Source organism: Anguilla rostrata, chromosome 6 (genome assembly GCF_018555375.3).
Source record: "Anguilla rostrata isolate EN2019 chromosome 6, ASM1855537v3, whole genome shotgun sequence".
NCBI lineage: Eukaryota > Metazoa > Chordata > Actinopteri > Anguilliformes > Anguillidae > Anguilla > Anguilla rostrata.
Window position 1 is genome coordinate 12945055 of NC_057938.1, and position 15260 is coordinate 12960314.

The window sequence follows — 15260 nt, forward strand, 5'->3', positions numbered from 1 at the left end:
TGCGCTGTATCAGGGAAGTGAATGCACAAGCGCAGGTCACCTCACTTGGCAACCTTAGTTGCTACTGCCATCTAGCGAAGATTCTGACAAACTACACTTTTCATCCTCTAAATCAGTAATGCGGGAGATACATTTCCCTGGCTTTTACATTTGACGCAGAACTACCGAACGTCGGAAAATTCAAATAGGAAACCGTTTTTTTTTTTTTTTTTTAAATTACCGAGAAAGTGCTGAAGTTTTGGTATACCGTGCAACACTACGTCAGACACATATTCCAATCCATTGCTCAGTTTAGCAGAGAATGCACATTTCAGAGCGCCTCAGAGACAGATAGAATAATAACACATAAATACACATTTCAAATAATAAATACGACATTGAGAAAAAACGACACAATAAACGAGTTATCAAGTCGCCACCTACGCGCAGAGCAGCCGACCGTTTTATTTATTTATTGACAGATGAGAAGCAACAGGAATCACAAACGGATTGTCCAAGACAATATATGACCACTCAGTCGCAAAAGGGACATCTCTACGCGTGAAACCAGTGGTAAGATTGTATAATTATTCAAAGTTTAGTCCCAGATATTGAATGTAGAATGACATGGCATAATTTTTTTTTAAAAATTTGTCTCGTTTATTTCGTTATTCAGTGAGCAGCGTTTTCACTGCTGTATTGGCATATTTCAGGGCTAACGCCGGGTTTATCTTGTTGCTACGGAATATTACAGTAGCCTACATTACAGGCATTTGGCAGACGCTCTTATCCAGAGCGACGTACAACAAAGTGTATAAACATAACCAGGAATAAGTGTGCCGAAAACCCTAGAGAGAAATACCGTTCCAAGTGCAGGGAACAACCGCATAGTTCAACTTGGACCCAGTAGGTTAAACTGATTAACGCTAACACAAACAAGAACAGCAACAACGCAGTCTATGAAAACATTCAAGCAATAGTTAAGACTAAGTCACCAACGGAACAACTACCTAGTTACAACCCTAAGCTTACAGTCAATTTAGAGATTAAATTGAGAATACGATTTCTCTCAGCACAATGACGGATTTAAAGACTAAACGAACTCACCCGATATTGTCTTCAAATGGACCGTATTATTTATTTAGACATTGGCAGACTACAGCGTAAAATGCGTCTTTTGTTGAATTCAATTAGTTAGAAATGTAATATTTGGCAGTTGTTGGCAACAACTGTGCAATGATTATGTAATTAGGTAATAAACTAATGTGTTTAATTAGGTTTTTGTTTTTTAATAGTCTTCAACAACCTCTTTATTATAAATCATATGCAGAGCTGGCATTTATATGTCCTGAATAGCTCTGTCACTAAAAAGTGTGGCCTGTTTCTTTCCTTTTTCGGCATTGAAGGTGCAACCCTAATATATGTTATAACCCCTACCAGATAACTTCTGGATGCCATGGTCACTTTTAGAGCATGAGATGTATGGGCAAGAGATGAGAGGAATACACATTCCCAGTCAGATCTAGGCAAAGCATGTGAAAAAAAACCTTTCTACACCCACCCAAAACAGCCTTTTCTGCTTGAAGGGAGAGAGACTCGCTGTTTTTAAAAAAAAAATGTTTTGAAATGCTTTTCATTTAAACTAGTACTAGGAGTGTGTCCCTGGCACTGTGCTGACTGTTTTCACAGCATTGTGTCTTGCCCCTGTCCTCAGAATTACATCTGAGCTTGGCTTCTTTATTCTACGTCATCAATGTTTAAATTGAAAGCAACCTCAATTTTGCCCCTGTGTTCATGCTTTTCATCTCTTGCTGAAAATCACACCCCACTTCAATTCACTTTCAATCAATAATTCATGTACAACATCAAAAACACATTCTCTCTCACACTCATTACACTCCCTCTCTCACACACACACATACACAAACATAATAATTACAAATTACTCCCTCTTTCCTATGCTCAGGTGTGCAGGTGGAGCCGGCAACAGTAGATAGGGCGGAGGAATTGACAGAAGCGTTCCGTCCGTCCGTCTGTCAGTCTGTTCGTCATCTGGGATGAAGAAGAGCAGGAGCGTGCTGACGGTGTCTCCTGGTGATGTGAGTATGGCAAACTGGAACAATGGAATTTCCTGCTAAAGCAATAATCCTTGGTGTAGTGACATGCACCATGGTCTGGAATCATTCTGACAGTGCCAGGGATGACTGGCTGGGAATCCCTCAGGGCAGTGCATAATTTACCATAGCATTGTCCGCAGAGGGAAGGGTATTTAAGTGAGGTCTCTTTGGTACAACGATTAAGCTCAGCTCATAGGCTGTATGCAGTGCCAACTGGCAGCAAGTGCTTTAGAGGTGCCAGAATTGCCACAGGACATTGTGAAGATCGGAAGGGCCTACAAATTTGATTAGGCATGCCATATTGTGAGAAATAATTATTTTTTAAATAAGCGGTGAAACTGAAAAAAAGAGAAGCATTTATATTTTTTCCCTCAGTCTCTGCTAGCACATTTTTTATTTTCTGACAACAGAGATATCAGCGCAGATAGCTGACACCTGTCATAAATGTGGCATTTACAGTGTCACTCATAAGCTCAGGAAAAAGGCGAATGGGAAGATCGTTAAAGATTGGCGCTTTTCACAGGGACAGCTCTCTGTGGCTGATGTGTAGCTGCGCATGGCTGGTGGGGATCCTGCATGAGTCAGGATACAGAAGCAAAGGAATGAACCGAAAATGCTTTCACTCGCGTAATGGAGCTGTGGATGCTGATCTTGTGACCAAGCGCAACAGACAGACCCCTGACAAGGCGGGCTGCCCAGGAAAAGGTCACCTGACCCATCTGTTCCCTCTTGGAAGATGGTAGACTGCCAGTGGGCGATCTGACACCCTGCTGGATGTTCATGGCTCACTGCTCGGTAGAGATTTTCATTAGTCAATAGATATGTATTTGGTAGCATAGGGATGTTAAAAACACTTCAGAAATGAAATAGTTATGCTCATTGTGTTTTTCCCCTGTTGAGAGTCTGTGGTGCGCTATTTTGCACCTAGTCTCGAATATCCCCAAATGTCTCCTGTTACGTGACCTGGCAAGCTGTTCCATGCGACTACTCCTTGTTGAGACATTTTTCTGTGTGTCAGCACACTGGCTCCAAAGCTGCGTATGAGGCCAATGACAAATTAAAGCCGCAAGCGGCGTTGGAAGGGGTCCAAGCAGTGGCAGCATCGCGCCCCCTATGGAGCGATTTTAAAATGGCTTTGTCCTCATGATCATATGCCTTCACCCAACATATCTACTGAATATCATGATGATCGTATGATATATTGATGACTTATAGCCAATTTTGAGCTAAGAGACGCTGTCGGATGACTTAGTTACGTCGCTATGGATGTGTCCTGGCCGCTTCCCGTCAAGGCCTTTAATATGTCGTAACACTTAGATGGCATGTCATAACACTTAGATGGTCCGGTGTGCATGCACAGCTGCAGTGTTTCTGCACCGCAACTAAAAAAGGCTTCACACTAGTGTTGTCACGATACCGAAATTTTGACTTTGATACTGATACCAGGTTTAGTATTACGATACTCAATACTGAAATGATACTTGAAACTTAAACGGTGCTAATTCGATACTCGGTACCCAACGATACTGAAATTACCTTAATAGATCAAAAACGTAATGTCCACAAGGGTTGACCTCATTTTCTAATTCATGGTTTATTAACGACCTGGTTGATTAACAACCTGTAAGTTGAAGTCTCTTCAACATATTAATATGCATAGGCCTATAGTGTTACAACACTGAACAATAGAAAAACAGGTTAAATATATTTCAAAAATTAAACAGTTGTAAAGTAAATAATCTTTAAAACAGGTCTTTCACCTTTAAATAGATTTAAAAACAGCATATTTTAATAACAATAAAGCATCTATCTATAATAAAATATTTCCAAATTGGAACACCTATTGCTACTGAAGTGAACTGAGTCAAAGCTTGCGCTGTATCAGGGAAGTGAATGCACAAGCGCAGGTCACCTCACTTGGCAACCTTAGTTGCTACTGCCATCTAGCGAAGATTCTGACAAACTACACTTTTCATCCTCTAAATCAGTAATGCGGGAGATACATTTCCCTGGCTTTTACATTTGACGCAGAACTACCGAACGTCGGAAAATTCAAATAGGAAACCGTTTTTTTTTTTTTTTTTAATTACCGAGAAAGTGCTGAAGTTTTGGTATACCGTGCAACACTACGTCAGACACATATTCCAATCCATTGCTCAGTTTAGCAGAGAATGCACATTTCAGAGCGCCTCAGAGACAGATAGAATAATAACACATAAATACACATTTCAAATAATAAATACGACATTGAGAAAAAACGACACAATAAACGAGTTATCAAGTCGCCACCTACGCGCAGAGCAGCCGACCGTTTATTTATTTATTGACAGATGAGAAGCAACAGGAATCACAAACGGATTGTCCAAGACAATATATGACCACTCAGTCGCAAAAGGGACATCTCTACGCGTGAAACCAGTGGTAAGATTGTATAATTATTCAAAGTTTAGTCCCAGATATTGAATGTAGAATGACATGGCATAATTTTTTTTTAAAAATTTGTCTCGTTTATTTCGTTATTCAGTGAGCAGCGTTTTCACTGCTGTATTGGCATATTTCAGGGCTAACGCCGGGTTTATCTTGTTGCTACGGAATATTACAGTAGCCTACATTACAGGCATTTGGCAGACGCTCTTATCCAGAGCGACGTACAACAAAGTGTATAAACATAACCAGGAATAAGTGTGCCGAAAACCCTAGAGAGAAATACCGTTCCAAGTGCAGGGAACAACCGCATAGTTCAACTTGGACCCAGTAGGTTAAACTGATTAACGCTAACACAAACAAGAACAGCAACAACGCAGTCTATGAAAACATTCAAGCAATAGTTAAGACTAAGTCACCAACGGAACAACTACCTAGTTACAACCCTAAGCTTACAGTCAATTTAGAGATTAAATTGAGAATACGATTTCTCTCAGCACAATGACGGATTTAAAGACTAAACGAACTCACCCGATATTGTCTTCAAATGGACCGTATTATTTATTTAGACATTGGCAGACTACAGCGTAAAATGCGTCTTTTGTTTATATTCAATATTAGTAAATGCAGCGAGAAACTGCAGCTGTATGTCGTTATGTTATGGTAGCAACGGAACGAAGCGGACTATATATGTATTACCGTCATTGTTTTATTATACCAGCATGTTTTCGCGCGTTTGCACAGAAACTCAAAACATACCAATAAAATTGTTTAGCTTTTTCTCACCATAATGACAGATTTAAAGACTTAACGAACTCACCCGATACTGTCTTCAAATGGATCCATGCCAAAGAAAAGTAATTATTCATCCTCTCAGAAAGCTTTTACTAAGAAACTTTGGGTAGCCGATCTTAGCATGCACGCTAGGTGGCAGTGTCAGACCGTGCTTTCACTGATAAAAACTAGCGTCGCCATGGTTGTCGCTTGCCGTAAAGAAGTTTACTCGATGTCGTAATCGTTTGGATTTGGAGCTCCAGCTTTTCCGCACCCCACCTAATGAAAAAGTCCAAATGGTGTGCAAACCATATGGCGGACATAGGTGCTCCCAATAGGAAAGTTGTAGAGCACATTCAGATGCATCAGTCGATGAAGTTTTGTGTTGATCTGACTTACGGTGTGGGAGTTATGGCCTTTTAAACTATGATCCTTTGTTATAGCGCCACCATCTGGCCGACATAGGTGATTTTTAGTGCCTGGTTAGTGGGTTGCCATAGGAACCCACCTACCAAATTTGGTTGGTCTACAACTTATGGTTGCTGAGCCTCAGACATTTTTGTGGAGAAAACTGCCACGCCTCAACTAAAAAGTCTAAATGGCAGGCAAACAATATGGCGGACAAAAGTGGGGCCAATGGCAAAGTTGTAGAGCACGTTCAGATGCATATGTTGATGAAGTTTTGTGTTGATCTGACTTATGGTGAGGGAGTTATGGCCTTTTACGCAAAACCCTTTGTTATAGCGCCACCATCTGGCCGACGTACGTGGTTTTTAGTGCCTGAGTAGTGGGGGGCCATAGGAACCCACCTGTCAAATTTGGTTGCTCCAGGACTCATGGTTGCTGAGCCTCAGACACTTTTAGCGGAAAAAAATAAGAATAATAATCCTAACAGATACAATAGGGTTCCACCAGCTTCGCTGCTTGGACCCCTAATAATCATGTGCTAACTTCTAACATATGTGGTTTTCTTTGGTCTTGATCTTTTGTGTCTTATTTTCTAAGACTGCTTTCTTGAGATTTTGGTGGCTAGTTGGTCTTACCAGTTAGTGTGTACTCTAATTGTGTACCTCAGTCTTCTCTTCTGCAGAATGATGCCCTCTCTGTCCAAAAGATTGGTGTGAAGGATGATGGTACTGTCCTGTATTGTGCACTGACCACCAGCTTAGCTCTGCTAGCATGCTGCACCCAGAGCATAAATGTCATTCAGGATATACTGTGGTGTTCACCCCTTCGTATTTTCATTTATTTTTTGCCGGATAGATACTCTCTATGAGTGTAGCAATTACTTGACAGTTGCAAAATGCCATTTGTGTGAAACATTGCTGGATTATTCATCACTTCTGTTACCACCACTGACTTGTCCCTGGAGCATGTCTGGATACAAGTTTTTAATTTCTTCTCTGGTTTATGAGAAGTTGATTTGTTCACAGGTAAATTAATTTTTTATTCTCCTGTGTTAAATGAGCCAAGAAGCACTGTCTTCCATTTTTTATTATTTTTTTGTGCCCGTGGCAGTCAGTGAATACCGTTGCCATGGTAACCCGAAGTCCCATTCTCATTCATGTTTTCTGTGTTGGAACTCCCCTGGGTTGCTTCTCAATTAGAATAAACCCTATCCCCTCCTCACGCTGTACCCCCATTGGATGCTTTTGTCTGTCTTGTTATCCATCCTGAGTTCCCCCTGCAGAGGTGTGACACTGATGGAATGTGTGGATGGTGAAGGTGGGCATTGTGCGTAGTTGTGCCTCAGGATAAGTGCTGTAACTCCAAACGCATGCATTTTGCAGTGCACTTAATAATTTAGGCCTCCACACAGCCTTCGGAGCTTGGTTAGTCAGGGATTGCAGTAATGACGTCTTCATTTCTCACTGCCATGTTTCCTCAGGCTTCATCCACACTCATCGGACCAGTGTGCAACTCGGTGTTGTTGTGTTCAAACATAGCCCTTTATGAATATTTATCATGAGCCTACAAAATGGAACACTTCAGACGTGGTGCATTGAGAGCAATGACAGAACTTCCAGTGTTAAGGATACAGAGCTGACCTTATGTTTCGTTTATGTTTTATTTAGAGATCTTTGGGCATATGCGCATCTCTTGCTTTATTCAATCTCACATTCATTGGTTTTGAGTGACAGGTTTTGTCTTGTGTATGCCATGGACTACATCTCCTGCCTCTGCTGAAGTGGGCCACCTGCTCTTAGTCCTACTGCAAAGTACAGCACAGGGAACAAGACTGATGGCACCACCAGCATTGTTCCCTCGCACTGCTTTAAGAATAACTGAACCTGTCTAACCTGTAAAAAGATACTCGGATGCACAAAAGGGGATAGTTATCTACTTTTTTTGTGTGAAGCAGCTTGGGAGAGTGCCTTTTCATGCTTCTCTGCCCATTGTCTGAGTTCTCTGGTAAGCACAGATGCCCAGTGGCGTGCGTCATGCTTCCTGCTCTCGCCAAAGCGGAGTGGCAGTGCTGGGCATTTGCCAGCTCCCTGGCGAGCGGAAGGTGCCATATGGGGAGCACTGAGTGCTGTGTCATAGGGCCCAAATGCAGAGGAGCCTACCTCTCCTGTCAGAGCTCAAGCAGAACCGACTTAAGGGGTAACAACAGGAAGACAACCGAAAAAGGTATCCAGCCCATGGAGATTTTTATGTTTTCTCCCCACTCCCCTCTTTTATTGGTTACTAGTTGTGGGACATTCTACTATTTTCTCCACAGAATGACAAGCTGATTTGTTCTTGCCATTACTCAAGTACTTTCTTTGGTGCCTTAAGCCCATTTTATAGCCGCAGATCCGCTTTAAGGTGTCACAGAGCATTTTCTGCAGCATTATTTCACACAGAACACGGGGACAGGAATAAGTGAATAAGCATCCGACCGCTATCTGTCCCCATTCCAATAATTACCAGGCTTTAGAAGACTGGCCACAGACGTTGTTTGATAGTTGTTTTATTTGGCTATTCTGGGACACAAAGACATAAAAATAGATGAGGCTGGGCTACATCTTTGAAATCATGGCCTAAAATTGCAAATTGTTTAGCCTTAACGGCATAAACACAGGATTATTTAGCCTGTGTTTACAATCAAAGAAGTCTACTCTTCCGTCTTCGACCCTGCCCACTCACCTGCGAGTACCCGACCAAGTCACAGACACGCAAATTCATTAGAAACTACTGGTAAATTTTAATTCAATCAATTACTCAGACCGGACATTGGGCTACATTGTCTGGTCGGGACCACAAACCAAACGTACAAATAATTTGAAAACCGAACAAAGACCAGACCTCTGGAAACCCTTTCTGCATAGCCAGAGGCAATATTACTTACAGGTCCAATGGAAAACAAGTCATCTCTGCGTCACTTTTCATCCCCTTGGCAATCTTCAGCTGACGCCACTGAGGAAAAGCAATTCCACGGTTACAGTAACTCTAGTTCTTGAACAAGCCCTGTCAGCTTGTCTTTTTGCTTTTCTGTATCTGGGCCATTACAGTGGCTAGCTACCTATAGCAACTTACACCTCATTGAAATCTGATTACAAACCACAGTATAGATGAAGGTGCGCAAATTCAGCGAAAGTGCGTAAAGACAGAGATTGCCAGTGCATCATAGATATGCCTTATGGTTATTTTTATAATATTTTCAAGTTAAAAATCCTGCATAGTATGCCTGTAAGCCTATAGGTCTCTCTTATGCACTGAAATCAAGGGGATGGAGGACAACAACAATAAGATATGCGGCATACTTGGAAAATGCATGTGCTAAATTAAGTTAATGAGTTTTTGGGCCTGACAACAACAACCAATGGTTGCTAACAACTTTTAAAAGAGAGGGTGACACCTATGAAAAACAAATTTGTGAGTCTTCTGAAATATACGCAATCTTGCCAGCTTACCCCTGCATTTGCAACTTGCTTTGGCCTAAAAACAATGGATGTGTACTACAAGACAGGCTATTGATTTGTATGCTGTTTTCTGACCTACTTTAACAACTATGAGACAATGTCTTGAATTGCTTAGAATAAATGGTGGTGTGTTAATACAAGGCCGATTTCGCCTAAAGATAATAGCCTAGACAGTGTTTGCAATTTTAATCTTCATAAATGCTATTGTTTTAAAATGAAATATATTTAATAATAATACTCTTAAACAACAGATTCAACTGCTTTTAAATGAATACTCGCTTGAGCATTAAATGCAAACATAGTATTTCAGTTTAGGCCAAGGAGATAGCAAAACATCTCTAAATGGTTGATCGTGTTTAACCTTGTGTTTTTTGTATAACAGTCATACTTAATGAAACTCTATATTTCTGTTTTAATTTGTGTGGTTGAGTGAACAGACACTTGAATTCAGCCCGGCTGAAACTAATACAAAATATAAAGCTACAGTTTGTCTGTACATACAAATACTTTTAGGGACCACAAGCTGTATCTGGGCCCCTGTCCAGAAGCAGGTTATTTCATTCTGGCAGTTTATATTCGAGAGGAGCTGCTTGGTGTTGTGTCCCAAGACAAATGAGAATTTCCTGTGCACATGCTGAAACTAGCTAAAGGGTAATTTTTTCTCTTGATTATTACAGTTTGTTCTAGGCTGTGTGCTATATAGATGGTGTGCTATATCATGAAAAATTATATTTCAAAAAACTGCAGAGCAAGCGCAGATGGACAGCAAATCAGGCAGACAGCCTTACACAGAAGTGCACACAATGACGCAAGCATCTTTCAAACATTCTGTGTGACTCATGTTCGAGGGTGAAGAAATTCATTAAAGTTTTTCTAGCATTTCTCTCTTTAGCCCTGCGATTTAGATTGGATTTAGTTGCCTTTGGCTCTGTTGTCTCCTGTAGGAGAAATAGTTCCGACTCCTGAGCACAAGCTTCGCATGTGCTGAGCCTTACATTAACCCAGTGGGCTCGACAGTATTATTCATTTCAGTTTGAGCAGCTGTCTCAGATACATTATGTATGTGTTAAAATGAAGTGCCAGTAGCACTTCAGCCCAGTTATTATAAAGAAGGACAGAATGGTGCTCACCAGCTTGGACGATGATAATAATATGCCAAATAGATCTTAATCTGATGTTCTCCGCCACTGATGTTCTGCATTACTGTTTGTTGCCTGGATAAGTGCGTCTGCCAAAAGATTATAACGTGAGCTCTGCGCTCCAGTGTTCCTCTTCCCTCTGTTTCATCTGTGTTGAAGTTTTCTCGGGTCAGATGCTTTCTATGCATAGCATAGGCCTGTGTGTTCCTGCTGTCCAATGGCTGTATTGCTGGATGCTCACTTCTACAAAAGCCATTGCAGCTGCGCTCATGCACGCATAAACACATGCCCACACATGCACACACACACACACACACGCACACAGAATCATTCACTCACACGGACATTCGCTCTCCCTCACTTGTTCCTGGTTCGTATGCTCCCACTTGCTCAGACCGATTGGCTGTTTAGGGATTGAAGCTGTGGTTTCTCTGTGAATCTGTAGAAGGTCACCACATCTCACTTTGTTTTGTTGCTGTTGAGAAAGTCTCTAATCATGCTTAACACTGAGTACTGACTCCTCTGTCATTGTTCTGTTGGCTCACTACCTGCAGAAAAACTGCAGTTTTTCTGCATGCAGATTGCATGCTAAATACCACCTCCATGTATATTTGTCAAAAGCATATGCCGTAAATTTTGTTAAAAACTAAATGTCACCCAAAGCATACCAGACTCGAACCTGTGTCTAGTTATAAATGTATGTTTTTCCCCACATATATTATATTAGGGGTTTGAAATCTTTTGAAAGCTTCTACTACGAAGGCTGTTGTCTAGCTCTTGACGTTTATCAAAGAGAACAGATTCACAAGAGAGCTCATCTAGTTTGTCCTGCTACCTTTCAATGTCACCAGACTCTACAGAAGCACAATGAGCCAGTGGAAATGATGGAAACTGTTTCCTTATAAGGGCTATGATGGCCATTGACAGTAATAGGGTCTCCAGGGAGACAAGTTTGTTAATTTTTATGGAACCCTATTCGCTATCTACCAAACTATTTCTACCTGGAACCCATGCCAACAAGAAAGATGTGTTCCTTGCCAACTGTCCCACAAAACAGTGTTTATATTTTTCCAGCTAACTTGTGATGACAGTAATGCTTACTTAACTAAAAGTGAGTACTCTTATTATTTACAAACTTTAGCTGTTGTAAATGAGGAAATAAATGTCTTTTAGAAATTTTGTATAATGAGGTTTTGATAAATGAATTAAAGTAATGTCCTGGTTTTTGTTCAATGTCTGAAATGCATAGAACAAGCTCTGTGGTTGGAATTGTGAACTGTATTTGCCAAAGTCTGAGTGCGCCCTCTACTGTGCTGTAAAGGATTAACCAGTGTCCACAGTGTGCTTTTTGATCATCCCAGATTTAGGCCTGGATTGAATCAACATTAGTCCTTAACTTTGAATAACAATTAAAAGCAATAATTGTTTTCACAAGTAATCACTGTGTGGAGAGCTCAGAGATCTCTGTATCTAACTTGCCAAATTGTGTTTGTTTAAAAAAAGCGTAATGTTTACATTACTTCTAAGTCAAAGTTAAGGACCAAGTATTGACATGGCAGTGACAGACTCACCGTAGATTTTCATTGGAGTGTAACTCTTGTTCCTTCCCCCTCTAGGAAAAGAAAGAGCCTCCAGGTGGGGATGGTGGGCCCAGTGAACCCTCCCCCTCCCCCTGCACGCTGGGTGTGGACCTGCGCAGGGGACGTCGGCGTCACTCTGGTACCCTGCAGCTGCCTCCACTGTCATGGCGCCAGGCCGAGAGGGCCCGCACCCCGGACGAGGACCTGGTTTCCCGGCCAACCACACTCCCCTTCTTCCCCCCGCCGCGCATTGACATCACGCCCGTTGAGCCGGACAGGTGAGTCATGCCCCATTACTTCCTCTGCTCTTCCTTCTCCTCAACTCTCACTTTGGAAGTGAACGCTGACTTTGATCTTGCTAGCATTGGACTCCATATGGACCACACATACAGATGTTCTCCTGACTGCATATGTGTTTTTTTTACCATGGTTTTGTCACAGTGTTGGAACCACACTCCCAGTTTATTCAGTGCTCCAATGGGAGTGGAAATGAGGACTTTTCTGCCTCTACAGACAGATATGTGGAAGGGTTTTGCTTATCCAACTAGTGGGAAGGACTTGCTTCAACCTTTTTGGTTTACCTGAAACGTGTATTATTTGTGAGAGGATAATCTGGCAGTCTTCTGTGGGGGGCAAGGGGAATATGTGTAGACAGTTGGCTTGATCCTGCTTGGATCACTGCAGAAAAGCTTAATTTTCATCATAATTTGGCTCACAGATTGAAAAGGAGAAACTCAAGTCTGTCAGTAATTAGAAAATAGAAGAACTGGAAAGTAAGTCACGTTAACATATCATTTATTGGTTTCTGTACTAAAGAAAAACAAACTATTTACAAAATGCAAAGTAGCAGTGTTTGTCATTCTCTTAATGACTTGGTATCATTTTATTGATTGCCTTAGAAAGTCTGAGCATTCATCTTAATATCATCCATACAGACATATATATACAGTACATACATAAAAACACATATACATCCATACATACATGCATATGTCTGTGTGTGTGTGTGTGTGTGTGTGTGTGTGTGTGTGTTTCTGTGTGTATGTGCATGCGTGTGTAGTTGCAGGACAAGGGGAAGGGTAATTGGTGGCTGGTACATTCCCACACATTGGCACCACCCTTTGGCTGAGTATGGCATTTGCATGCTGCCTCATCCAGAGATTAAGGACACATGTAGCTCATTTTCTGTTGCTAATAAAAGTCACTCCAGCCCTTTTGTCAGTTTGAATACTGGTGTAGGAAAGCATGTCGGGTGAGTATATTTGGAGCTCAAACTATGTAATGTTCTAACTCCTGTTTATACCTAAGATTGTGTGTATGGCTTAATGGATTTAAACTGTGATTTTTGTTTTTGTTGTAACAAGCTTAGCTGCCTGCTCATAGAGAGGTATTTGGAAATGTCAAGGGTAGACATTGGGTTACACATTTCATTGGGTTATACATTTTTTTGGTTTTCTTGTGCTGGAAGATTGAAAAAAAAACAAAACAAGTCATTTCTCCCTCTCCTATTGTATTTGCTGCTGTTTTGCCTGGCAATTTTATTGCACAAAACCCAGCCTGTCTGTGTCTCACCCTGGGCCGTTCCACCGTCGGAGGAAAATAGTGACCGATGCCCCCTACTGGATAAGGTGCGCACTGTGCCATAAAATGGCAATAGTACTGTATGTGGGGAAAATGGAAGCTTTACTACAGCAGCCAATTCAAGCTAATTTAACCCTGCAAGACTTTGACGGGAAGATAATGATAGAACAAGAAGACAGACTTCCCTTCCCCATATGGAGTTACAAAGTAGCCCACGGCTATAAGGCCAGGAGGGCAACACGGATCACATGTCTTTGCAAACCTCGAGAGAGAAATGGCCAAGAACAGACTGGGAGGGACTAGTTGCACCATTTTGCGTGGGTCACTTCAACGGGTCGAAGTTTGTCCCATGACGAGGCAAACAAGAAACAAGCTTTCACAAAAGAAATTTTGAGCCGTTTGAGGGTGAGTCTCCAGGCCTGGGCCCAGAAGTACCATGGATGGGCTTTTGAAACTACCACATCCCCTTGGGCCCAAATGTAGGGGTTGATGAGGCTTACAAGGGAGCTTGATTCTTCCATGCTCTTCCTCACAAATCAAATTGAACCATCAGTTTACCTAACCTGAAGAACTTGGAGCTTCTAACTTGATGTTAGAAATTGTGGAGATATACCAGGTAACAAACAAGAGGTCCAAGAAGAAGAAAAGCCTGCACTGCAACTTTGAACATGAAGAAATAGCCCAGCTTTCAGTTCCAAAGGAGAGCATACAGTCCCCCCTCCTTTTGTATTTTGCTTTTTCAGATTGGATAAGGAAGCGGAGAGGGTATCAGATAGAGAAGAGATCACAGGTGAGAAAGTGCCATAGTGGGGATCAAACCCCTGCCTGCCCATGGGGTTTGTATATTGCTTGAGAGCTACGAACAGTGCCACACATCTGGCCTCTGGTGGCAATTTATTACCCCCATTTTGTCATAAAAAGTCATCTGCTGTACTATGTGGATAAGAGAAAGGAACATATTAGAGCTGTTAGTGACCCAGAAATATGTGCACTGATCTCTTGGGGGCACATCTGCGGATGGAATGATTTAACATCATTACACTGAATAAGAGTTTCAATTGGTTAGTTATTGGTAAGAATTGGGAATTGAGTTTTTACCATATGGGTTGTTTGCTGTCTGTGGTGTGCTGCTGGTGTCCACGGGTTTCTCAGTCTTCAGGCTGACAAGGAAGAGGACTACTGGACCTGGAAAAATAAGCATCCCCCATCTGTTGTTGATTGATCATGTCGAGGAGATGAAAGACAGGATGACAATGATCCGGCCTGTGATAAGAGAACATATGGTGAAAGCTCAACAGGCTCAATTGAAAGAGTCTAACCGGGGATCTCAGCCATCTGAATTCAGACCTAGAGATAAGGTTTTAATATGAGTACCAACCATGGAATACAAATTTCTGCCCACTTGCCAGGGACCTTTATGATGTCACATACCTTACGCAAAAAGGTATCCCGGAGGCTCAAAAATACCCAGATAAATCATGAATTTACTAAAGAAGTGACATGTATGAGAGGGGCTGCTATGTGCCTTCTGTTCTCTTTGTCATACTCAGTATCAGGATGTTGATGTCTTCGTGGGACCAGTCCTGAATGTTGCTCACGAGCAAGATTTGAAGGAACCGGTGAATCAAAACCGAGAGGTTCTCAAATGTGCCTGTTCGATACACCTTCATACAACATTCTGACCAAGCCTGAGAAAGTAAGCCTTATAGTTTACAGGATCCCAGATGCTTGCAGTCAAGCGATCACAAAGTATGTCTCTGC

The 15260-nt window shown here is 41.7% G+C and overlaps 1 protein-coding gene across 1 annotated transcript in view; it reads left to right on the plus strand.

Moving 5' to 3' along the window:
* Nucleotides 1-1943: 1943 nt before the first annotated feature.
* The window catches only part of LOC135256556 (3',5'-cyclic-AMP phosphodiesterase 4B-like), a 90553-nt gene continuing 77236 nt past the window's right edge, over nt 1944-15260 (plus strand). The window contains exons 1-2 of the mRNA XM_064338438.1: nt 1944-2078; nt 11955-12196. Coding sequence (XP_064194508.1) covers nt 2037-2078; nt 11955-12196 — 284 coding nt within the window. The 5' untranslated portion in view covers nt 1944-2036. The remainder of the gene's footprint in view (nt 2079-11954; nt 12197-15260) is intronic.